At 26.2% G+C, this 27533-nt stretch overlaps 1 protein-coding gene across 2 annotated transcripts; it reads left to right on the forward strand.

Moving 5' to 3' along the window:
- LOC107450955 (uncharacterized) lies at positions 1–18537 on the forward strand. Of its 2 annotated transcripts, XM_016066903.4 has the most exons (10): positions 1–304; positions 1547–1683; positions 4502–4562; positions 8640–8669; positions 11203–11232; positions 13495–13527; positions 13756–13806; positions 14122–14157; positions 16726–16854; positions 18371–18537. In XM_016066903.4, the coding sequence occupies exons 3-10, from the start codon at positions 4530–4532 to the stop codon at positions 18392–18394; spliced, it is 366 nt and encodes a 121-aa protein (XP_015922389.1). In that variant the 5' UTR covers positions 1–304; positions 1547–1683; positions 4502–4529; the 3' UTR covers positions 18395–18537. The 2 variants fall into 2 exon arrangements, with proteins under 2 accessions (XP_015922389.1, XP_015922386.1); XM_016066900.5 differs by lacking the exons at positions 1–304; positions 1547–1683 and adding an exon at positions 2852–2923.
- Positions 18538–27533: the final 8996 nt, after the last annotated feature.

Here is a 27533-nt window from a genome sequence, read left to right on the forward strand (position 1 = left end):
ATCGTTCAGACGAGTTTAAATTTGTTCACACCCATATTTTTGGTTGAAAGAAAATTTGCTTTACGCGTTTATTGACTTGCTTTGTTAATAAGAATTACATTAATAATTGGAAATGGATAAATTTTTAAAATTTTTACTTCCAGTTTTGAAAGACGATGCTGTTTTTAAGTTTTTAAGTGAATCACATCTTTATAAAAACTATCATGAGCTCTAAACGTATCTAATCGAAATGGAATATTTCTTTTTGCGATATAGATTATATTTTCTTGCAAATGTTTCTGAAATGCTTCATAAGATGAGGAAAGTAAGGTTTATATTTTTATTTATGTATAAAAACTGAATTCTAAGTATTATTTTTTAACTTGTTACATTCTGAAACGTAACAAAATAAAAAAAATAATTAATCTGGTTTTTTCAAACAATTAATGAGGTAATATTGTAAAATATTGTAAAGGTAGTATTATATTTTTTTCCTGTTTTTTACTTCGTAGCCTTTGAAAGTATTAATTAAGCTTAAAAATATGATTTTTACACTATTTAATAATCAATTATGTCAAAAACAAAATAATGTTAAATGAAATAAGTTCTTTAATAATTATTAAAATATATTAATTAGCTGTCATTTGAATTAAATATTCATGAAAATTTTTTATACCTATTAATATGTAGCACTTAAAAACATTATTAAACAAGCAAAATTATTTTATGAAATTTATTTATCTCATTCCACATAAAATAAAAAGGAAACTATTTTGCATTAGACACAAATAATGCTTTTAATTTTTTGAATTTTTTCAATCCTTTTCATTTTTATTAATGAGATATTAGTTCTGAAATGTCCTTTGGTTTATTCAAAGCGTAGTTAATGAATTAAATGCTTTGTTTGTGAATTCACAACACTGTTGAAATGTTTTTAATTTTCTTCTCCTTTTTGTTCAGTTTTGATTTCTGCTACCAAATTTTTTCTTTCTATCTACTATTGTTTTAAGCTAATTTGTTTTCTGATTATTTGATTATAGAGAATTTGTTATTCTGCAATATTCTTTTTCAAAGTTGGTTATAATGACATTCTTGTTATTCCTTTTTCATTATAATAATAATCTTGTATGTATTCTGTTATTAAAAATTGCATTTGATAAAAAATAACCATATTTTAAGTATAAACCCTTTTGTTTGAAACAAACTGTGATAAATTAGTTAAGCTCTATGTTGTGTTCATTCGCATTAATTAATTAGCATGGAAATTAATTAATATGAAATAACGCACGAAAACGTACTTAGATTAAATTCCACTGATTTTCAGTTGAAATAACTGTATAGTTAAATAAAAAATGACCTCTAAATATCAATATAGTTAAGTCTTCTTTGATAGTTTACAAAACCTTTAGCAATATTAACAAAACTACATGATAGTTTTGTTAATATAGCTAAAGTTTTCTTTTTAAAAAGTATAATGATTACTTAGCTGGAGGTTTTTGATTTTGTTAACAGTTTGTTTTATTTCATATTTTAAGAATTATTTTAAAATTTCAGGATTTTTTTACAGCCCCTCACACCTTTAAAGTCAAGAAATATGTGCAAAGGTAAACAATGAAGATTAATTGCATATTCAGAAACCAGCATGGAACCTACTTAAAAGCCATAAAGTTCCTTCTATAACATTCATATTTAAATGTGCAAATGGTTTGTATACTATTAATTATTAAAAATAATAGATAATAAAGGAAGGTTGTTTAGATACTTATTAAAAACAATAGCAGCATTCACATCACATCGAGAAACATAACGAGTTGCAAATATTATAATAATTAACATGGCGGATCCCAATGGAAACCAATGTTTATAGGGGCGTAATTTTTATAATGATTATATGCGATAAATAAGTTAAGCTCTATGTTGTGCTCGTTTGCATTAATTAATTAACATGGAAATAATTTTATTTAAATCAATTAATATGAAATAACGTACTAAAGCGTGCTTGCATGAAATTCCATTGATTTTTAGTTGAAATAACTGTATAGTTAAATAAAAAAAGGATCTCTAAATATCAATATAGTTAAGTCGTCTGTGACAGTTTACAAAACCTTTAGCAATATTAACAAAACTACATGATAGTTTTCTTAATTAATCTAAAGATTTTTTTTAAAAAAGTATAATGATTGCTTAGTTGGAGGCTTTTGATTTTAACAGTTTGTTTTATTTCATATTTTAAGAATTATTTTAAAATTTCAGGATTTTTTCACCGTCCCTTACACCTTTAAAGTCAAGAGATATGTATAGAGGTAAACAATGAAGATTAATTTCATATTCAGAGACCAGCGTGGAACCTATCTAAAAGTCATAAAGCTCCTTCTATAACATTCATAGCTAAAGGAACAAATGGATTGTATACTATTAATTATTAAAAATATTAGATCATAAAAGAAGATTGCTTAGATACTGATTAAAAACAACAGCAACATTCACATCGCATGGAGAAACATAACGAGTTGCAAATATTATAATAATTAACATGGCGGATCCCCACGGAAACCTAGGTTTATAGGTGCGTAATTTTTCATTAACTGTGGAAATTTTCTGTAAATGTAACTAAATTGGACAAAAACATAAAAATATTCCATGTGGAAAAAAAGACATTAAAAACACATCCTTGATTAAAACTTTACTCATAAGCAATGAAGAATTTATGCTAAAATATTTCGATATATTTTTTAATATAATCAAAACTTAAAATAATAATTTTACTTTAAATAGATATTAATTAATTATAAATTAAAATTAATAGTTTGCCACAATACTAAAATTTTATAAATTACTGGCGCAATTTATTGAAATTTTGTGTTTGGGGTTGGCAGTGGGTTCTGGTTTGGCGGTTTAAATGCGTCAAATTTAGTGGAAATTACTATACTCATCTATCCCTCTGGTAAGTTCCCTTTTAAAGAATACTCCTGTAATTAAGAATACTCTTGTAATTAATTAATGTGTGCAAATTTATAAATTACATCATTAATTAAAATATATATCTTGAATTGTATCTTTTATTGCATAAAAACAAACAATTATTATGCGTATTATACTGGCTCTTATGAGCAATCTTTTGATTGCGTCATTGTAATTAATTTTACATGCATCCATTTTACATGTCAAATCTGTAAATAATCATAATTCTAATATTTTTAAAATCACATTCGTGAATACATCAAGAAAATTACAGTTAAGTTTTATTGCTTGAACAGTTGAAAACAACTCACGTTTCAACACGTTAAAAACACTACACTAAAAGCAACTTAAGTTTTAAGTTTTACTTAATAAATGAGTATTTCAGAATTTTTCATACTTTATGCTTATGTTAATTAATTCATTGTCTTTCTTTTAAATCTTTAGATATATGTTTTTCGTAATGTGTTTGAAAAAATAAGTTTTACGAAATTTAGTATAAGCACTGTATAACTTAACATTCTTATTTCTAAATGTGTTATTGCTTGTAATAGTTGGTTGGAGGGATTATTTTCATTCATTTCATGAATTGTTGAATGCATTTAGTTTAATAACTTTTAATAAGAAATTTTTTAATATTTATTTCAATAAGATTTTATAAAATTTTGAAGATTTTTTTAATATAACTTTTTTTAAACATTAATAATAATGATAAATTTTTAAGTTGGTAAGGAATTTCTTAAAAATCCTAATCTGGAAAATACAAAATTATAATTTAAATACTTTGCTAGCAAATGAGATATTAAGATTTTCTTTAAGGTCTTGTTGTTAAGTTTTTCACGTAATATTGTAATTTTCACAGTTATTATTTTAAAGTAATACTTAAATGGCAGTTATTTGCAGAAAAGATATTTAATTGCAAAACGTTTGAAAAGCTGTCATTAATCGTCAATTTTTTTTAAATGTAGTCACACATGTAACACTTTAATGTTATATATTTGAACAGCATAAATCAGCAAATAATTATTTTACGGAATATGACAATTGTTTGAAACTTTCATTAATATAGTGACATTTTTCTTTTTAAATATGCATTTAAAAAAGTTTACAAAAAGTTTAATTTTGGAGTATGAGTTTTAAACAGTATTATTTCCTACATGTCAGTTGACCTGATCTTCCCTCCTTTTAAACCATATTCAGTAGTTAAAAATAAAATATGTATTTATACATATTTTAAACTAAAATAAATATGCATACATGTCACGTGCAATCGCATGTTTTTAAATTAATTGAATTAACAATTTAAAACTTTGAAATATTTTTGTAGAAATGGTGTGTTTTAGTTTTAATTTCAGATTCAATTTCACATAATAGATTCTTATAAATTTTAAAAATTTTGAGCAGTTCATATCAGTTTTTTGAAACTAATATTTACTCTTAAATATTAGACCATGTTTATGGAAATTGATCATATTTGCATCAAGTGATTTGTTTTCTTTTGCATTTGTATTTATTTTATCCACTAATATGCCTCATGTTATTAAATTTTATTTTATTTTTTCAGAAACTGAGAAAGAAAATTTTTCAGAAAAATGTCTTCAGGAGATGAGATGGATGTAGATTCTGTAAGTTGCTTTGTAGATGTAATATTATTAAATATTATTAATTTACACTTTAAAAATTATTTTATTTCCCATGCGATTTGAAAATCCTCTGTGCTTGTATTTTATTAATCAGTAAATACCATGTTAGTTTCTCCAGGCATTTTATTGCAAAAATTAATTTGTTGCTGAATTGTGCTGTCTTAAAGTTCTTTAAAATGCATTTTGGTTTGCATTTTATCATTTTTTAAAAATGTACTGTTCATATTTTAAGTTTCATTTATTTAAAACTGGTAGAAAGTAATGCGTTAAATCAAATTGACAAACTGACATTGCTTTTATAAGCTTAAAAAACCTAAAAAAGAACTCATGCATTACATAATGTGACACATTGGGTATATTATACTGTGTTTTACTAGATATATTTGGTAAAAAAACAAAGTTTTTGCTTTGTGTAAAATAAGCATGCTTTAAATTTCAAGAAAGAAATTATACTAAACTTACTACTGGGTTATTAAAGAACTGACAGAACTATACTATTTTAATATTAATAACATCTGGAATAAATGTGCACTCGTCTTGTCTTGACAAAATGGATTCTGAAACTTTAAAGAAAAAAAAGTAAAATTTAAACATGCAAAGGATAATTGACGAAACTCTTTGTACTTAAGCAAATTTTATAGAAAAAAAAACTTAAAAATAAGTTGCCATAAATTCAAGCTTTGTTAAGAATTTTGTCCTAAAATGTAAATCAGCAGCTATTGATATGCTTCTGAAAAAGTTTTTGTTTTCTTGAAGAATATTTATTTAAAATGCTACTTCAAGCTAAACCGTTTAGAATAAATGCAGTTTATCTTAATATAATTTATAATACAATTATAATTTAAATTAAAAAAAAATTTTAGGAAGGAAAATGTTGAATTCAAACAGGAATTAGAACAATAAAAATATGCCATTTTTTCTCTTTTGTATTGAATTATGTGTTCCCAGTTTATATCATTAAGACTTTGCTGCCACTTTAATAATTTAGGCTTCTATAGGTCCCCAATTGAAAACAGGAACTTTCAACTATTAAAAAGTTAGAAGTAACTGAAAACAGAGGGACAACTTTTTCTCCTTTTAATTTTTAGCAAAAATTTTTTTCTTCTTTTACCCTCACTTGTTTAATTGATGTTTTGTTTCAGTACAGCAAATAAGAGTAAACGGAATAAAAACACAAACAATAGTAATAATTTTAATGATGAAAATTCTGCTATGCTCAAACTCATGGCCAGTGTTATGTAATAAAAATTAAAGTAGTATATATACATATATATATATATATATATATATATATATATATATATATATATATATATATATATAGCACAAAAAAACAAAGAGAAAAACGAAAATAATTAATAAGTTTCATTTAATTCGCTCCTCACTATGTAGATTTCTTTTCGTGTACTGATCTCTAATCTCTTTACATTTTATTTTCAGTTTTTTGCTTGATATACTTCTTTGTTTTTCCGTACATATTTTTTACTTAATGTGTTCCAATTTCGTTTAAAATTTTGTGAGTGCTCCTCACACTGTTGTATTGATATATTTTGCTTTGGCTATATTAATACAATATTAGAAAGCACTCCTTTTGCGGATAGAATCGTGTGAGCTGATGAAGAGATTATATCTTTTCTTAGTTTTGCTTTCCAAATTTTAATTAATTTTTTTTTTTTATTTTCTTTTTTTTTTTAAGGTTTTAAAAATTATGATCTTTTAAATGCTTTTAAAATATTATTGCTAATAATTTTTTTCTCTTGTCATTATTTTGTATTTTTCCCCATATTTTCTCAATTTTTTAGCTTATATATATATATATATATATATATATATATATATATATATATATATATATATATATATATATATATATATATATAATTTTTGAATGTTCTTTTTATTTATTAAGGAGCAGAAGCCTTTACGTAGATGGTATGCTCTTGCTATGTCATGTCTGTAGTTTTATTTATCTGTTACCTTCATGTCTGTTACCTTTAAAGTTATGTTTCATTTCTTTCTGAAAGATAATTTAGTTTAGTGAGACTTTATTCTAAAACAAATAGAATATTTTATATTTGATCGAATTATTAACTAAAAGAAATTTTTTTCTTTGAAATGTCATGTCTGTTACCGAGTTTAGTAATAGGCTTGACATATGTGGTAACAGACATGACTTGTTACAAGAATTAAATTTCGAAAAGATTGTTTCTGATTAAACAAATTTTAATCATGGAGATCAAATTCTTAATTGCTAATACAAATTCTCTTTACCCTAATGTTTTAATCTATTTTAACATTATTTGATACCATTATAATGCTATTTTTTATATACTAATTTTAATGCTTCTTAATAAATTTTCAAAAACACATAGAAGTGAATCATGATAGTGAATCATGAAGAGAGGTGCTTAGAGGTGAATCATATTCTAAGAATATTCAAAATGTTCGAAATACGTTGTATTTTTATGAAATTATAAATGTTAACAAATGTTAATATTTATAAATGTTAAATACTATTAAGCACTGTATCCCCCCTCATAATTAAGCAAAGTCAAACAGAAATTAGCTACCAAATTCTTTCTACAAAAAGATGTTTAGCAGGTTAAAAAAAGAGATTATTGCACTTTATTAGACTTTGCCCATTTTATGTATGTGTTCCAACAACCCGCGGAATAAATACATAAAAATTTTATGAATACTTGCTAGTTTTTATGAAGTCTGCTATAAAATAAAATGAAAATGTTCGTCAAAGAAATTAAATAAGCAACATAAAACTATTTTTTTAAAAAAAGAGTTAATATTCATATGATGTCGAAAGAAATAATACTTTTCTGAACTGATAACGAAATTCAACCCTGATATGAGCAGATTTATAAAACACATTTTCAATCTTAGACAACAATATTATGCAAACTTAAATTGTTAATAAAATCTTTAAAAAAAACAATGATTCACATTGACTTCTCAGAATACTATGTTAGCAAATTTGCAATAGAAATTCAAGTATATCATTTTGGAGGTTCAAGAAAGCAAGCCGCTTTGCACACTAAAATTTTACACTAAGAAAAGATAAGCAATTGTTTTTCACAATTTCAAAGTCATAACATGATTATGATCCAACAACAATTTGGGCTGAACTTCAACCAATGTTAGATCATCGTGAGAAATTTCCACCAAAAGTTGGATGGTCCCATCGGCATAATTTTCTCTCTCCCTTAAACAAGCTCATAGCTAAGAACAATTTGAAATATGGATAATAGTCATTTTATGAATTTGTCAGTGCTAAGGAGCTACTGATGGAGTTGGAGCTGCTGTCAAGTAAGCAGGTGACCAAGAAATATTACTGGGTTTGATTTTTAAATGTGATTATGATTTTTAACTGGGTTAATTTTATTGGGTCCTGATACAAAGACCCTGCTCTATTTTTCAAAGATGAATAAATATTAAACTTCCTTATGCTTAAAAAAATTTCATGTCTGTTAACATTGATAATTTTTTAATAAAATACAAATTGATATATTATTATTATTGTGAAAGGTTCATATAATTTCTTTTTATGCAATACAAAAGAAAATAATAAAGGTAAATCTTTAATTATATTTTCGAATACTTTATTATAAGACATTATTTGAAAAAATTTAGAATGGTAACAGACATGACATAAACAAATTAAAAGAAATATTAAGCAATGCTTTTGAAATTTAAAAATCTTTATTCAATGTATAGTAGGACTCTAAAATTGCAATAAATTCTAATTTAGATTATTGTGTTCTGAAAATTAAAGTGGTTTAATTTTATTAAACATGTCCGGTAACAAACATGACAATTTTCAAACAATCTGACAAAAATATAACAGTTAAATTATTTTTTTAAAATTAATTTAACTTTTACTAACTTGTTCGAGAAGCATCAAAATATTATTAAAGAATATGTTTAGTTATTTTTGAAATTTATTTATTTATTTATACTTGAATTTATAAAATGGCACCCGATTTTGAAAATGACCCATATATGAAATATCTAAAACGTTTTATAAACAGCAGTATTTTTACTTTTTAGGCATCGTCATCCGAAGAAAATATAGAGAATGTAAGCATTTTTTGTTAATTTTTTTTCTTGAATTTTGTGTTATTTCTATAATTATTCTTTTTAAAAAGTCATTTGTATTTACATATCTACTTTAATTTTCAACATTTTTTTAGCAACTAATGATTGAATTCAAACTATAAGTCATTTATTAGTCTTTAAAATATCTGTTTTCTACTATATAAATATCAGTTTTCTACTGTCATAAAAATTACATCATAAAATAAAGAAATAACACCCCCTTTGTTAATGTTAGTATTATGTTAAATTTTTGTCATTGTAAATATCAACAATAAATTGTTATGATATGTGTGTGTATGAAATATTCCTTGGGAAAAAAGAGCAAAAAATTTCATAAGATTTCAAAATACACCAAAGTAAAAATATTTCAAAACCAAAGTCTAATATTAATAAGAGGTATATCCAACGTTTCGCCGAAGTACAGGGTTATGTGTTCTTTAATGTTCACAAATGATAATCTGTTGTAGTAATTACAATTTAACTTTCATAATATATTATTTTCATTCGGAAAAATGGAGTTGGAAAAATGGAATGATGAGAAGAATTACTATATGAATGTAAAAAGTCATTCTTGATGCTGAAAATGATGAGAAGAATTACTATATGAATGTAAAAAGTCACTCTTGATGATGAAAATGATGAGAAGAATTACTATATGAATGTAAAAAGTCATTCTTCTAGTGCATTATTCATGTGCTTGAATAAATTGTAAATAGGTCATACATCACGTGGGAGATAATTTACAAGTAGAAAATCATTGAAAAATCGTATTTTTTACCATTTAGGATCAGCTGTCACTTTGTAGCTATCTTTCTGTAATGCATCATAACTTATCGCAAGAATTATGTTTTTTATATAATTCAATTTTAAGTTTTTTTTCTATTGAGCGTTATTAATGCCACAACAAAATGAAGAACTCGGTTTAGGCTTAAATTTTTTTTAATACCAAATTCGACTGCAAAGCTGCTTTTCATAAGCGTTAGAAGGTATTTAAGTTTTAAATCTGTTATACTATTTATTAAATCAACTACTTATTGCTTATTTATATATTAGTTTTAAAATTTTTTACGGAATTTAAGCTTGAAAAAATAATGGTTTAAAATATATTTCTTTGAAACAACTCTGTTTTAAATTTGCAACATTACTTTCACAAAAGTCGAATAAATTCAGAAATTAATTTGAGGGAAATCGAATAAAGCGAAAATTAAAAAACAAAGAAGAAAAAAAATCAAAAACAAATAAAAAAATAAAATTTGACAATTTGGCGTTTTACTGCTTATATTTTTGAACTCGGAAATTCATATTTATTTAAATACTAGCCGCCTCAGGCAGCCAGCTGTTCGCCACGCTAAAGGTTTTCACAAATAAAGTTTTTTAAAACATAGCAGGAAATCTGAAGATTAGTGGACAATTAAAGTGTTCCTGTCCTGCAATTTTGTCTTCATATCCAGTTCTGTTGCAGATGTATTATAGCTCTTGAGGATGTTTGAAATTATATAGCTACAACGCTTAAGAAAAAAAAAACTAAAATGCTAAATACATGAAAAGAACACGAAAACTAATTAATTTTTTATGGTATCAATTTCTATTTCTATATAATTTTTTATGGTATCAATTTCCATTTCTATATCGCTACAAAAATTATCGTCTTCGCTTAAGAAAAAAAAATAGAGCGTGGAAAGAAGAAGAAAAACTTATTATAACAATTATGAACAACGACAAATATATCAAAGCGAAGCGTTCTATTTACGTATCGAATACGTTGCCACATTTTTAATACAAAAGTTAAACTTTTCTCCACTTTGATAAATGCAAACTAATGCGAACCTTACAACTAAATTATTAATTCCTTCGCATATTATTGGTTTAGGTTGTCGAAAATTAATATTTCAATTGTAAGGTTCGCATTAGCATACATTTATAAGAGTGAAGAAAAGTATATGCATTTTTTAATAGTTTTTTGAATATGGCTCTTTGAAGACGAAAAATATAGATTTTCTTACAAAATGACTGATAACTAAAAAACTAATCCAAATTTTTGAAAAAGAAAACAAATACTTCTTCATTATGTCAGAACACAATTATGTGCCGAGTTTCGTGCCTGGGCGAGGCTTCTGGGGCGATATATTGTGATTACAGACAGACACACAGCCGCGTTTATTATTATGTATATAGATTATTATTAATGTCTTATAGCAAATTTGATTTTATATATCTTTCAAATATCGTTATGGATAGAAAAAAATCAAATTTGGAACCTCCTGCACTTATTTGTATAAATGTCAAAATCCCTTTTATGCGATTTCCTTGAAATATGACTTACTCAAATTCATATGCTAATTTACTTATTGTAACGTGAATATTTAGAGATTAAATCAAAGTTCCACACATCCATATGAAAAAGAGGAAAATCGAAATATATGTGAAGAACTTAAAGCTTTTTAAAAACTCTAAGTAAATAGTGTCAAGTTGTAATTGGAAATAATAATTTTAATGCACTTTCCTCTTTTAACAGCTGGAAAATGAAGAACCAATGGAGGTAGAAGTAAGCAATGTTTGTTTAATCTGTGTTTAGACCTTTTTTAGTGATTTCTGTATTTGCTTTTTCAAAAACATTTATAAATACTTATACATGTCAAATTTTAAGTTGCATTTGCAAGAGAACAATCTCAATTTTTCTTGACAGATATTGAAGAAAGATGTTGAATTCAAGCAACACATTTTTAATAGCTGCTTAATAAGTCATTAGTTAATAAAGTAAAGTCATTAGATAGTGTTGCAATGTCATAAAAATTTAAAAGAAATTATTTGTGAATTTTATAAAAATGAAAATTTAAGAATCAATACAATGAAATTACTGTCAAAAAATATTATCACCTTATTATTGAACAAGTTTTTATTAATATAAAATTCAATAACAATTTGTCATTAAATATTTTTATATTCAATAATCATTGGGTTAAAAATAAGCGAAAAATAAATAAATAAACCTGTTAGATTTAAAATATGTCACAAAAAAAATAATGCCAAAAACCTAATATTAAGTTGTCTGGTATCCGACATTTCTCCAAATGTGACACCAAGTGGTTGAGTGGAAGAGCTTCACGCTCTAGTGCCATAGATCCTGGGTTCGATCCTCGGACCGGGCTAGGTTGACTCAACCTTTCTTCTCTTCAGTGGGGCGATAAAATGAGTACCATACATGCTTGTGAACTAAACATTGGGGGGTTCCACATCCGGCTGAATACCCAACCGGAACATCTGTTCCTGCACCACTGGGTTCAAGGACAAGAAAGCAGAGATGTTAAGTAGACCTTGGCCATCTATTTGCTGTCGTGCTACTGAGTGTAGTTTAGTTTAGTGATATCGTCAAGTTATAGTAAAAACACTTATTTTTAGTTGTTTTTTCTTTAATTTCCGTATCAAAGATAAATTTATGATAATACATGTAAATAGCTTTTTGTGTCTTATTTTGCAGTTAAATAATAAGTTAAATAATAGTTAGCAGCAATTAATCATGTCAGTAATAAACCTAATGTAAAAATGTTATATCAATTAGCATAACCTTAATTTTTCAGTGCATAATATTTTTCAGAAGTAATGCTCATAAACTCCATTTTATAATAAATTATTCAACTGACTTATTGAAATTCTCGTTTCCCTTTTTATTTCAAAATAAATAGTTCTACATAATGTTAATTTCTTTAGACATATAACTTAAAATTAAAATTATAAAAACACATTTTTGTACACGTCTTTGGATTAACGAGTTTATGAACTTGGTGCAAAAAGAAACAGGGAAAATAAGGGAAGCAACAATTGCTTGAGAGATAGGTAAATTTACACAAAATCTTTTATGTCTTCTGACAATAAATTGTGGTTACTGATACAATTCAATTAATTTAGAAAAAAAATTCCTTCTTTAAAGAGAAATAGAGTTAGCTAAAGATCATTATCTTGCTATACTGTTAATAGTTTCCTTCTGAAAATATGGTCAAGTAACCGGCAGCACTTTGTCCATCCGATTAACCTTAAAGTTTAAAGTAAAGAAAATGTTTTACCTTTACGGTTTGAAATCGTTAATAACTAGTATGGTTATAAAATCATAGAAGGAAAACTATATGGTATTTTAACCATTTACAACTAGCATGGTTTCAAAACCATAAAAAGAAATTTAACTGGACATAGAAGCTGAGCTTTTCCTTATGTAATGAGCATTGGAGAGAGCCGGGCACTTCATGTGTTGAAAGGAGCGGGGGGAAATATTTTGGTGTCAAGGTGGGGACTTGAACCTCAGTGTTGTCTGTCTGATTGACAGATCAGCCCTCTCGGCTGTAATATGCACGCAGCTGCAAGGAGCTAAGTGGCTTTATTAGGTGTGATGAGTTGGTGTTATAAAATCCTGGTTATTTAACCGTATTAAGTGAAAGCAGTTAATAAACGCAGTTAAAAGTTTGATTAACATCTTATTTATGGTTATTTTACTTTTTTGTTTGAATATGGTAAAACAACAATTAAATATATTGTTATTTAACCCTTTTTCCAAGAAATTTCTAACAGTGAACGCTTGATTTAAACTTCAAATTAAAACACCATTAAACACGTTTTGTTTACTTTGTAATTTTCTCAATAGTTGTTGTCAATGGAGTTTCTGAAAAATGAAAATTTTGATTTGAATACCATGAAAAAATAATATATATTAACGATGGAATAAACTCTTAACTTTTGGGAAGGAATGAAATAATAATATTTATGTTTTACTCAATTTGGTTATAACATAAAAATTCTTTTCTTTTTTAATTTATAGCAAGCTGTTGATTCGCAAAGGGATAATTTGGAGGTAAGTAAGATTGCAGGTTCATTAGCAATCCTTAACTGAAATAAATATATCATCTCTCTTTTTCTATATATCTACTATATTTTCAAGACAAAATTTTAAATAATTGAATAACAACACATTTTTTCTAAAGAATTATTTTTTATTATGTATATTGGTATTTTCTATATTTTTATTTATGATATTATTAAACTTCTAATAGCTTATCTCCTTTATAAATTTCATTCATAGGTTAATCAGCAACCAATGCCCTGTCCATCCAACCGAAGGTTTACTCCAAAAGTAAATAATACTTTTCAGTCATAAAATTAGTTAATTTGATTAAAAATATACACCTGTATAACTTTTTTCCATTATGTATCTATGTCTTTTCATTTAAGAAATTATTATCATAATTATTTTCTATCTTCATTACAAATTTTATCTGTAGGTTAGTCAGAAACATATAAATAAATTATCTAATCAATCAACTACGCAAATAATTATTTACATATAATTGTAATTGAATAAATTCATTTATTTGAAAATAAAAACATTTATTGGTAAAATAAAGCATTTCCGTTATAGATTTTGATTTGATTTTTTTCTCTATTTTAGAGGATTCGGAAACTTTTTGGGGAAGTTACAAATCAAGTAAGTAAGTTACTTATGTAAGTTTAATAAATGCTCATGTTAAAAAATACTTTACCATTCGTAATTCTGATTCATTTTCTCTCATCATTATCATGGCTATTGTTTGCTTACAGTTTAAATTTTATTTATGGCAGAATTGGACACTTTTAATTGAGAGATAAAATCAATCAATCACTTAGACAAGCTACATTAAGATGGAAATATAACTAAAGATGATTTAAAAATAAATTTAAGATAAAAATTTTTTAAAATGGGAATAATTAATAACTATAATTACTAATAATAATTAAAATGAGAATAATTAGTATTATACAATTGAAGACGAAACATTAAAATAATTAGTGCAAAATGATATTTGGCAAGATACCTCAGATATTACATTATCACACATGAATTGTGCAATAATTATACTTGTAGATCAAATACTGCTCATTAATTCATTATCATAGTTTTTATTTATCTAAATGTTAAATTTTATTAGGGGCATAATTTGACACTTCTGATTGAAAGATCAAATGAATCACTTAGGAAAGTTACATTAAGATAAAAATAAAGATCATTCAAAAATATTTTCAGATCATTCATTCATTCATTCATTAAAATATTGAATAATTTAATTCTATAACTGGTGTTATACAGTTAAAGAAGAAGCATTAAAATGATTGGTGCAAAATGATATTTGGCAAGATATATCTAATATGGCAAAAAACTTTAACAATAACATTTTCGACTACTTGTAGATCAATTATTGCTTGCATAACAATTATTGTTATCAATTATATAAACTTTAATTAAAATGGCAATATTTAATAATTTGTATTAAACAATTATAGAAGAAAACATTAGAACAATTGGTAAAATGTGATATTTGACGAGATACATCTTATATGACATTCTTGCTTATAAATTTTACAATAACATTTTCGAACACTTGGTGAAAATAAAGCAACAATTGTAGAAGATTATTGCATGTAAATCAATCATTACCAAATCTATTCTAATTTTTCTCAGTATTTTTAAGACATTCAAGAAGTATAGCATGGATATTTGAAATGTTGGGAATAAAACGGCTATAAAAGTTAAGCATTGCTAGAAATATTCTCAACTCAATTATTGTTTTATTCATATTTGTATTCAAAATTTCTTGAACTTCAGAAGGAACAGCTTTAACTCCATCGTCTGTGATTAAATATCTCAGAAAAGGAATTGAGCTTTGGCCAAATGTATATATAAAAAATTATTAAGTTTAATTCATACTCGAAGAACTTTTGAAAAACAAGTTTAAGATGCATTTCATGAACGACAAGTTTAAGATGCGTTTACATTCTTCAAGGGAATTAAAATGCAATTAAATTGTAGTATGCAAAACTGTAAACCTGACTTGATTTATAAGGTGCTGAAACTCTTGGTTTGCATTATGGAAGCCAAATGGCATATTTGAATAAGCCTAAAGGTGTAGTTATGACTACATTTGGCGTGTTCTCACGGTAAACTTCGTTGCATGCTCTACATAAGTCTAAAGTAGAAAATATCTTCATACCTACAAGAACTTGTGCGCAATTTTGAATGTAATGTACAGGATGCTTGTAAGGTATAGTGAAATATGAAAGTGAAATGAAAGTTATAGAACAAGCTTTAGCAGATGTATGTATAGATTTACTTCTTAAATTATATGTTTTCAGTTGAGTTAATATGATAGTTTGAGTTGATATATGGAAGATTACAGACTCAACTGTAATGCCTTTTCAGTACTTGAATCTAGTTTATCGTTCTGTTCAACCACAAAAACATACACTGACTCATGCCGAACAACAACAATAAAAAATAATGTAACTGCGTTACATTATTTTTACAGTTAAAGTAAAGGGTATTTTTCCATTTAAAATTTCTGTTAATTGATCTTCGCCTATTATTTTCTTTAAAAACATATTTTAAATTTTTTTATAAAAATTTTTTCTGACTTTTCTATCAAGTTGAGACAGATATTTCCTTGAAATTCTCATGAAAATTGAATCAATATGCACTCAAGAAATAAGTAACCCTTAGCTAGTAAACCTTACCTAAAATGCAGCCAATTAATTACTTGTAAACATATTATCATAATATATGGTACTCTCAGCAACTGTTTAACATTAAGAACACCTACCTATAAGCATTCATAAGACCATGCAGGCAGATATTCGTATAAGAAAGCATCTTTTATGTACGAAGTTAAAATCAATTTATTGTGAATCACTTAATTTGTATTTCTACCAATAATTTAACTAATAATACCAATAATTTAATTTGTACACATATTTTCAATAGAAAAAATGTGCAAGGAAAGTATTGCCTTCGATTAATATTTCTGAGCTTTATACTTTATTTATTTCTAAGCGTATTTTTCAGTTCTAAAGAAGAATTTATGCAAGATATAAATTTTTTATAGAGAACGATAATAATACAACTTCAAAAATGAAGATAATAATGTAGCGATCTATATACACCTAGAAAATGTTTCATTTCCAATAATGTTAATGATTCATTTTATGAATCTCATAACTAACTACATCATGTTTTGACTTATAGGTTTCAAAGAACAGACTGGCAGAACGAGAAGAGAAAACAAAACAGAGAAAGTACAAAAGAGAGAATGCACGGGAAAAAAACCGAAAGAAAAAAAGTGAAGGAGAAAATATGGAGAAAAAAAGAAAATGTGTAAGTCATTTTACTTCATTCAAATTAGTCGTGTTAAAAAGATCTGAAATTTTAATGCAAATTTTTGCCATCTTACTAATTTTTATACATGTTTGAGGTTTCAAGATTAATAATTCAGTTCTTAAATAAATTATTTAAATTTGTAGGTTTATCTTCATAAGATAACTACACTGAAGAGCCAAAAAAACAGGTATACTTGCCTAATATCGTGTAAGGTCCCTGCGAGCACGCAGAAGTGCCGCAACACGACGTGGCATGAATTCGATCAATGTGTGAAGTAGTGCTGGAGATAATTGACACCATGAATCCTGCAGGGCTGTTCATAAACCAGAGGGAGTAAGAGGGGGTGGGGATATCTTCTGAATATCAAGTTGCAAGGCATCCGAAATATGTTCAATAATGTTCATGTCTGGGAATTTTGGTGGCCAGTGGAAGTGTCTAAATTCAGAAGAGTGCTCTTGGATCCACTCCCTGACATGAACATTATTGAACATATTTCGGATGCCTTGCAACGTGATATTCAGAAGATATCCCCACCCCCTCTTACTCCCTCTGGTTTATGAACAGCCCTGCAATATTCATGATGTCAATTATCTCCAGCACTACTTCACACATTGATCGAATTCATGCCACGTCGTGTTGCGGCACTTCTGCGTGCTCGCAGGGACCCTACACGATATTAGGCTGGTATACCAGTTTTTTTGGCTCTTCAGTGTATTTGCTGCTCTATGTCAACAAAATTAAACTATGAAACATTCGAAAAAGCAGTTTTGGAAACTTTTTATAGGCTTTTAAAAATAAATAGAGGGATCGATTAGCGAAATGATGAACTTTCATAATTGAAATTTTTTTTTTCTGGCTTTAAAATAAAAAGAGCTGATGAGCTAGAGACGGTGGATCAGGACGAGAGAGAGTTAATTAAAACAAGTACATTAAGATTTGTCTTATTTTAAAAATATGATACTTTTATGAATTTGCTCGATTTTACATTCATTTGAGTGATATATGAAAAATGACATAGTCCGACCCTTGTCGAATTGTGTTATAAGTGCAAATATAAGAGAACGAGTGAGTGAATAAATGATAAAATTGCAAAATAAATTAGTAAATTAAAAAATAAGAGAAGGAAACAGTTGGATAAAAAATAATCCTAATTTTTCTAATGTAAAAAAGCAACATTTCTTAGGCTTTTGAATAAAAATGTTGATGAACTAGCGACGGCGGATTTAGACGAGAGAGAATTAATTACGATTATTATTATTAGCAGAAGTAATGTAAAAAAATGATATTTTATGTGTGCATTTGTAGTAGTCTCAGTTGGTTAATATTTTGAACTTTTTTAATTTTATTTTATTTCTAAATTTGATAACATTTTGTCTACTACTACTGTTTTAATATTTCTTCAGCTCACAAAGTGGAACTTTAATTTTAACTACCTTGTTTGAGCGTCATTATAAAATAACATTTAGTATTTGATGAAAATAATAAATGAATATTATTTTGTTTGAATTTTTAGCCAAAAGATGCTAGGCGCTGTTGAAAAAATCTGCAGCAAAAGATAGAGATCCGTGTAGAATGTGAGATGCCCTAGTACAACATGGACCTTTTTGATTAACATATTTCTGTAATATGTAAAATATACTCTCTGATATGTAATAAAGTCTTCTAGCATTTGTTATAGTATTTTCAAGCCATCTTGCATACAAGAACTATTGTTAAATTTAACTCATTGCAAGAAACCTTCCCTGATATGCTAGTTTCTCAAGTGATCGAAAATAATCTGGATTAATTAACAGCTTTTTTTCGTCATGGATAGTTTCATCTAAAAGCTCGGTTTACATGAAACTATTAGTTATACTAATGAGTTTTAGCTAGTTAACTTTAAGTGTGATGTATTATAAAAATTAGATATTTCCTAAATTTTATGAATATCATAAATTAATTTTTTTATCAATCTTAATTCTTTTATAAGCAAATTCAATTAATAATTTAATAATAATCCCCTTTTATAAAAAGCGAATATAAATACTGTTATTCTATTCTTAACATTTAATGTACCAGCTAACTCTTTAATTGAATACAAATGTATAATTCCTTAATTCAATGTCACTACAAATCAAATATCAAAATTTGTTTTTAATTATATTTCTCTGTAAGTCACTTTCTTTCTCTAACCACAAAAATATTTCGGTTATGAGGTTACATTAAATTCTCACGGTCTTTTTAGTAACTAAGTTGTTGCTATATTATCTACCAATAACTCTCCAAATTACTCGCCAATAACTCGCCATGCTTCTAAGTGTCCGTTAACAATTAATCATTCACTAGTAATTTAAAATTCTTGTCGTTAGGACTGGGGAAATTTTGGCTACCCAATGGTCTCTCAGTACAATCGTTCATCATTACAAAAATTATTATATAAAATTATTATATAAAATGGATGCCTGATAAGAAACTCTCCTCACTTCTGTAAAAGAGATGCTACTTAATATTCTATTTGCTACTATAAGTAATGGCCACATATTTGTTTTTGTTTCATTATAAAAATGCTCCTTAAAAAGGCAAGACATTTTTCCTCGATCATACTGCAGTATCTCACTCTCGGTGAAAACGCAATGTATAATGAATTTACACTACTACAATCACGTTCTGATGCTAATTTTATCACGTTATCAAACCTGATGAAAACTGTGTTATAAGTTGCTCTGGATCGTTCATAAAATTAATAATTTTGAGCTAAAGTATTGAAATATTTGCAAAAAAAAGTTTTATGCAAATATTAAAAAAAGTTTTATGCATGTCCTTAAAAAATATTTCGTTTGGAACATATCTTCTCGTTAATTAAAAAAATTGAAGAAAAAGCTTGATTCTTTTCTTTCTTACACAACAAAACATTTTGCATCAACTTTCCTATGTTATTTATAAAAATGCAATTAAGCACTCCCCCAAATCACATTACTCTCAGTGAAAAACAGAAATAGTGTTGAAAAGCAATTCTGAGATAGAAAAAAATATTGAATACGAAGATACAATTCTCTGATTCTTAAGATATGAAACTATCAATTATCCCTCAAAAGACAAAATGGAAATTCTTATCTCCAATTAATTATATCCTAACTAATCAACAAAAACTACATTGATATTAGAATACAATTTCAACATGAGTTTTGTAACTAATATTTAATTTAAGCTCTGAATTCAATGAAAAAAAAGTTAACTATTATTCAAGTGACAATAAAAATATAAAAAAGAAATAGATATAAGGAAATGGCGAAGAAATTTTTACTTTTTATTTCAATTTTTGATGGTATATATAATGATAAAGGGCGGAAGTTGTTTGCTTCACATTTCCTATTTCAATGCTTCTACGAAAGTAGTTCATTTGCATATTGATTTGCATTAACTTTTTTCAAAATGTCACATTTTAGTAATATCTCTCATATTTCTGTGAAGAAGATAAATTAAGCCCGAGTCTTATGCGTGAATGAGTTAGATTTGAATTTTTTTCTTCATATTTCATAATATTCATTTTTCAATGTCAGAAAATTTTTGGCAAAAATGGTTAAATAGTAATTTATTTAATTGCCATAGTCAATTAAATAAATTGCTATTTTAAGTCAATTTTACCATTATAAGTCCATTTTACGACAGTCAAGTACTTATTCAAGTAACCATAAAAAAGTTACTATTCAAACTGAGATTCTTTTTACTATATGCTTCGTAGTAAACAAGGTAAAATTTGATAAAATTATCACGATACCAAAGAGCATCGCATAAAGGCCATTTGTTCGGTTAAATTTACTTTTCAGTTTATTAATTACTATTAAATGGTGCCACCTATTGGAAAAGTAACAGAAGTTACAAAATTTGAATAAAATTGAATGATACCGAATTCTTGATCTTTTCTTTCAAGAAATTGAACGAAAACATAGGGTTGAAAATATATAAATTGAAATATGAAAGTTATTACCTGTCGTTTTAAAGTATTTTTATAGTGGTAAATTGTTGGCCTTGTTCAAGATAGAGAATTATAACTTAAAACCAAGAACTTTTGGTAAACTTTAGCCACGTGATCAGAATTTTTTTTACAAGTGAATGGTTAAAATACCGAGCATTTTTCTTATTATCCCAAATGAAATATTTTTTGTTTTTCAACCAGAAATGTCATTGCTAAACAATACTGTAATTTTATCAGATTTTTTTTTCCGAGAGATTTTTTATGATAAGCCGTATAACGAATAATTGGTAAAGACGAGTCTATCGAATGTTTCGTAATATGTTAAAATTAAAAATTGTTTAACATAAGATCTATTATTTTTGAACACTTTATAGTTGAATATTTCATTCATCCAGTAATTAAAAGCTTCATTTGATTCAATTTAGAAATATTGGGCAAAAGTTAATTTTTATTTTTATTTTGTCAAGGAATTATATTCCGTTAAATGCATGATTTTTAGTATAAAAATGTACCCTTATTTAAGAAAAAAGACCCTAATTCTTTTGTATTCTATTAGTAGATTTATAGTATTTTAAGAAAAATCCCTCATAGATTATTTAATAACACTTTATCATAAAATTGAAATTTTACTGACAATCAAAATAGATTGAGTTTGAGAGTACACTGGACATTTAATAATAATATTTTTTCTTAGAATTAGATGACTGCGAGTTGTAATTTTTGTTTTATGCCAAAAAAACATTTCCTTTGTATCTTGAGAGATTTAAGTGTCTGTGTCTGATTCAATTTATGAAAATTATGGAAAATTTTAACCTTTGTTTATCGCTTTTTCAAGACATACATTGAGAAGAAAGTATGATCAAAACAACAAGAATATGGTAAAGTTTAACATGTGTCTGACTCTATGAAAATACAAAAAAGCTCGGTAATTTTTACCGAAGGGCTCTGGTCGATTTTGATAAAATTAACAAATACTTTTATAATATGAGATAAAATTTTGTAAATTTGGTAGAATTTGTTGATTTTTTTCATGATATCTCAGAGCATAGCATAAAAACTATTTAGCTGATAAAATTCACTTCCTAGTTTCGTATACTTTACTAAATGTGGAGTAACAAGAACTATAATTTTGAAAATCAGAATTTCCAGTAAACTTGAACCATGTGAGCGGAAAAACTACCAAATGAATGGTTTAAATGCCGCATATTTTAGAATTTCTTTGGCTTTTGGTTTCCAGAATTATGTTTTTTTTATTAGAAAAGTCATTATCAGAAAATTCGATAATTTTACCAAAATAATTTTCTCCGAATAGTACTCCTTTGAAAGTACAGTGCCACAAAATAAAATAAAAAGTTAATACCCTAAATAACTTATAATTCAATGAACTGATGGATTCGAATTCTTGAACCATAAAATATGTTTGGTAGTCGCAACCTGGAAAATGTGAGAGTTTGATCAGGAAAGTGGTCAAAATTCTAGACCCTCTGTTAATTTCACTGTTTAAATTCCAACTATATCCAAAAAACATTTTAAGAGAACTTAAAAATATAATTATGAGTAAGATATGCAAATTTTTAATCCGTTTCAAAATTCTTACTCTTAAATAACAAAATAGAAAAATTTAAATTAAATTGACGGATAGTTTCTGAGATAATAATTTTCATTCAGTCGTATAATTAACCACTTTTCTTTATCACTTTAAAAGAAAAAAAACTCATATTGTCTATATAGCACTTCTGAACTGTTTTACTAAGGCAAAATTCCATCAAAACATATTTCTTTTTGTTGCGAGTTTTACTAATTTGTTATATAAATTAAAAAATTATTATGGATATTTCTCTTTTTACAATATGTTAGAGCAAAGGTTTTCTCAAAAAGAGCATATTACCAAATGACTTTTTATATTACATAACTTATTAATGTATGACAGAATACCTCCTTCAAAAACAATGAAATTGAAAATTTAATTATAGTGAAGCATCTAATTAGAATTTGAAAATTTATACATTTAAGAATATACAATTGAATAATTTTCTGTTTATTTTCGATAAAATCCATCAGCTTCTTTTAAAATGTCAAAACTGTTCAAAGTTTACAAATCATACAAAATTTCAACTATCTAAAGCTAAATTTATTCAACTAAGAGTAAACATTATTCAAGTTCATTTGATTATCGCTACAAATATTAGCAATAAAATCAGAATTTGAAGGTATATTTACTCGAACCACAGTATTTTACTGGAATTATATTTTCTTCCATTCCTGAGAAATTCTTATCCCATCTGTTCTTTCGCTTTTTATTCACTAACTCTTAAAATCTGTGAATAGTTTTCAGGAATATCTCGAATTTTCCGTCCTTATATTTACTTTAACCAGATGCTCCTGAAAATATTTTCAAGATTTCATGACTTATCAATTTAAATCTTTTATAACAGAGCACTATGTTTTTTATAGGTACATTTTATAATTATTCATAATTTGTAACATATTTAATAAAACTTCACTTTCTCGTTTTGTGTTTCAATCTTACTTTAATATAATGAAAAGATTATAAAGCAGTTTTAATAGAAAATTAACTTTAATGATTTTTAAATTTTAACTATGTTTATTAGTACACTTTTATGTGATTTAATTAGTTACTTAGTAAATTACTTTTATAATTTTAAGAATATTCTTACAAGTGTAGTTAGTTGTCGTACCATTTGAATATCGAAACCGTTCGTTAAGAATAATAATGGAAATACAATAATAATTGAATAATTAATAATTAAATTATTGCAAATAATAATTGAGCTATAAATAATTTAAAAATAGAAAATTTAAAAACATTGCATATTTTATGGTTCTTAAAGCAAAAATATATTGTTGCTTAAGTAACATGTGTTATTATTATGTAAATTAAAATAAAATATATTATGAGACTTTAAACAACTTTTATTAATTTTGAGAAAAAAATTCTAAAATATAATCTATTATTATAAGTAAAGGAATTTCTTCTACAATAATAATCTACTATTGTAAGAAAGTAGTTTCTTCTATGCTAATAAATTATTTTTTTCATTTAAAACTATACACACATAATAAAAATATTTTCTTAAATTGAAGACTTTCAAGTTAGTTCATATATAAGATAGTAAAAGAACATTTTAAGAGGCGTGAAATAAATTAAAAAACTAAATTACATAATCTTATGCTGATGAGAATAAAAAAATATATATATGGTAGTTAAGTTGGTAAACTGGATACTACCACGTGATTCTCCGACCAATAAAAATGCTCCGACAACAATGGAAAACTATGCTATACCATCATTATTTATGTTATATCGAGACTGGTTTCATCTTAATACAGTTTATTGTGTCCAATTATGGCACAAAATAAAGAAGGTTTTATTTCGGTGAGACACACTAGTATGGATATTCACCTGACTATAAAAGATTATTTCCTTTTCAAGAACTGCGGATCAAATGATTAGACCTGACTAATATCAATGACTTATTTGCTCGTACAGGTTTGTTTTTGAAAAAAATTAAGAAATTAAGAAATTAATCAAGGCACAAGTATTGGATAAAAATCCTGGCAAGTAAGACTTTTCCGGATTTTTTATGCTACACCTTTCTAGGTAATGATGTTGAATTTTCCTCACGGTTTAGTTGGTAACATCTCCAAATTTATTTTATTAGTACTTACATTTCAATATTCTAAAATTTTGCATGTTTGTATATGCACTTTCCATGCTTTTATTAAATTACTGAAATTTAATTTTTTTCCATTATAATTTCTTTTTAAACATATAGTTTGGGTAAAAAGCAAATGTTTTCTTACAGTGTCCAATGTTTATTTAATTTTGGACATTGAAAAAAATAGTTTAATTATTGTAATTTTAAATAAAATAATAATTGTTATACATAAAATTATATATCTATACATCTTATAACATTTATATAACTGTATTTATAAAATAATAACTTTATCTTTTCCAAATTATAAATTATAAATAATTTAGTTCTCCTTTAAGTGGAGTTCGTGAAAATAAGTAAATTTTTGACGAATTCATTAGTATATTGCATTCATTAGTAATTGACTAATAGAAATTAATAATTTAGATGTAGGTTTCTAGTGATTGTTTTAGCTTTATAGAATTTAGTCACACAAGCTTTTCCTATTTTTTTGTAATTAAACGTTAATAATTTAAATTCTTTAACTAACGAGAAAAAACTGCAATGTATTTTTTATAAAACAGAAATTACTATAGCAAATTAAAATATATATTATTAATAATGCTTGAACACGAACTGCTCAATTGCCTGTTTATGCCTAACTGATAGTGTTTCAGTATGTGCTTAGAAACGCAAAACAATAGTTTATACTTTTATAAGGAATTATTTCATTTAATTACTAAGTCTCATTTAGTTTCTCTAATAGTTTTCATTTAGTTTTTATTTATTATACAAATACAACTTCATTATAACAACTCTAAGGAAGAATTCTGCTCTGAAATAATATCAATTTAAATCTTTCTTTACCTTTTTAATTTCAAAATTTAAACGTCGAATCTGGTAAGTACTACATTCTGACATTTTTGTAATGCATTTTAAATAAATTAGCATAAAAATTTATAGCAAAATATGAATTACTAATGACTATTTCTTGTGCTAGTAAAACTAATATCGGTGGAATATTTTTTACTGAATATTGAGTTTAATATATTTAAGCAAGTTAAAGCATGTCTTTTCAAAAATTATAAAATGCTTGATTAATTGTAATGTTGAAAAGAAAAAACAATACAGGAGCATTTAGAAGACTTTCCGTTTTCTAGGAATAGGAAACTATTTTATGATTGACATGATTACAAAAATTGTTCCTTACTACCAAGTCTTGATTTTAAGAAGATTTTTTATGGAGAAAGATGCTTAAAAATTCTTTCATGATTACGGAGAGAAATTTAAATAAATATTCATTATTATTATTTATTTTTAAAAATATATTTTAATTTGATATAAAATAGTATTTTTAGAGATATTAAAATTCAAGTAAATGAGCCAATAAATGTTTACAATCCTATAAGAAACTTTTCAGCATATTTTACTGTTTGTAAATTGTGAAAGTTAAATTCCATATTGAGGGGTTATTTTTAATAGCTTTTTAAATGGTCGAGATTTATCTTAATTGTTATGTTTTAAAAATAAAAACAATATATGAGATAATATATATGAGATAATCATATTCAAAAATTTAAAATTAATGGAAGACAAATGAATCACAAAAAGATACAAATTCTTCAACCCTCACAGTAATGTCATTAAAAATTAGTGCTTTCTGATATTGCATTATTGTCGCCAAAGCAAAATGCAAGCATCAATACAATTGTGTGAGTAAGCTTGAAATTTATTTTGCTTTGGCGATATCATTCAATATCAGAAAATACTAATTTTTGCGGACAGTATGGTAATAGTGTGAGTTGAAAAAAAAGTTACATATTTTCGTGATTAATGTTTTTTATTTTAACTATTTTTTTATAAATTCCTTTTTCCTAAATTTTTATCCTTTCTTTATTAAACACTTTTATATTTTTCAACACTTTATTCTATTTTTTTTTTGTTTCCAGTAAACTCATCCTGTTTCTTGTGAATTCGTAAATCTTTTGTTAAGGGTTCTAAGTATTTGCAGCTCAAGCGCAGTTACTATAACAACTTATAACTTTTTAACTTTCTCTTTTTCATCAATAACAAAAACAACAAATATAATAATAATGATAATAATAATAATAACGATAATAATAACAGAAAAGGCACAATGGCTCCGTGGCTAGGCACTGAGCTATCGTAAAGAACTGGGGTTCCATCCCTGAAGGTGGGTTGTAGTCCATACAGTTTCAGATCGATTGTCCCCAGCTCGTCTGGGATGTAAAAGCTGCTTCTAAGTGGTACTGGGCGCATTGCCACAATCACGTCGTCGTTAGTCACAAAATTTATATATATATATATATATATATATATATATATATATATATATATATATATATATATATATATATATATATATATATATATATATATATATATATATATATATATATATATACATATATATATATATATATAAATCCTCCTCATTGGAAGAGCGTTCACCTTCCAATGAGGTAAACCGGGTTTGATTCCCTGCCATTCTGACCACCCTGTTAATAACATGTAGGACCACCTTTAACCTTCAAAACTGCTAGCACCCGCCGTGGCATTGATTCCACAAGGTGCTGATAGGTAGTCTGAGGTTCTGGTACCAAGCACTCACCAACTGGTCCTGCAATTCCGTCACATTGCGAGGGGGTAGCGCGGCCGCACGAATTGGGTTTTCCAAGTAGGACTACAAATGCTCTATTGGATTGAGGTCACGTGATTTTGGAGGCCAAGACATGACTTGAAAGTCACTGGAATGTTCCTCGAAGATTCGACCCTTATGACATGGTGCATTATCCTGTTGGTAAACACAATTCTCAGCAGGAAAAACTGTTGCCATGAATGGGTGAACCTGGTCTGGAACTATATTCGAGTAGCCTACAGACTTCAGGGATTGTTCTATGAGGATTTTGGGTCCTAATGTGCCCCATGAAAACATTGTTCCTGGGCGAGAAACCATGAAAACCTGTTCGAGTCCATTGTTATAGATGGTGGGTGGTCAAAATGTAATGGCTCTTCGGTGTATATATATATATATATATATA

Source organism: Parasteatoda tepidariorum, chromosome 2 (genome assembly GCF_982258835.1).
Source record: "Parasteatoda tepidariorum strain Cologne lab strain chromosome 2, Ptep-v5.0, whole genome shotgun sequence".
NCBI classification, from domain to species: domain Eukaryota; kingdom Metazoa; phylum Arthropoda; class Arachnida; order Araneae; family Theridiidae; genus Parasteatoda; species Parasteatoda tepidariorum.

Excerpts from the sequence above, each read along its gene's own strand:
- LOC107450955 (XM_016066903.4), top strand. The coding sequence starts at position 4,530 with ATGTCTTCAGGAGATGAGATGGATGTAGATTCT. Across the intron at positions 8,670-11,202 it reads CCGAAGAAAATATAGAGAAT|CTGGAAAATGAAGAACCAAT; the intron begins GTAAGCATTTTT and ends CTCTTTTAACAG. Across the intron at positions 16,855-18,370 it reads TGGAGAAAAAAAGAAAATGT|CCAAAAGATGCTAGGCGCTG; the intron begins GTAAGTCATTTT and ends TTGAATTTTTAG.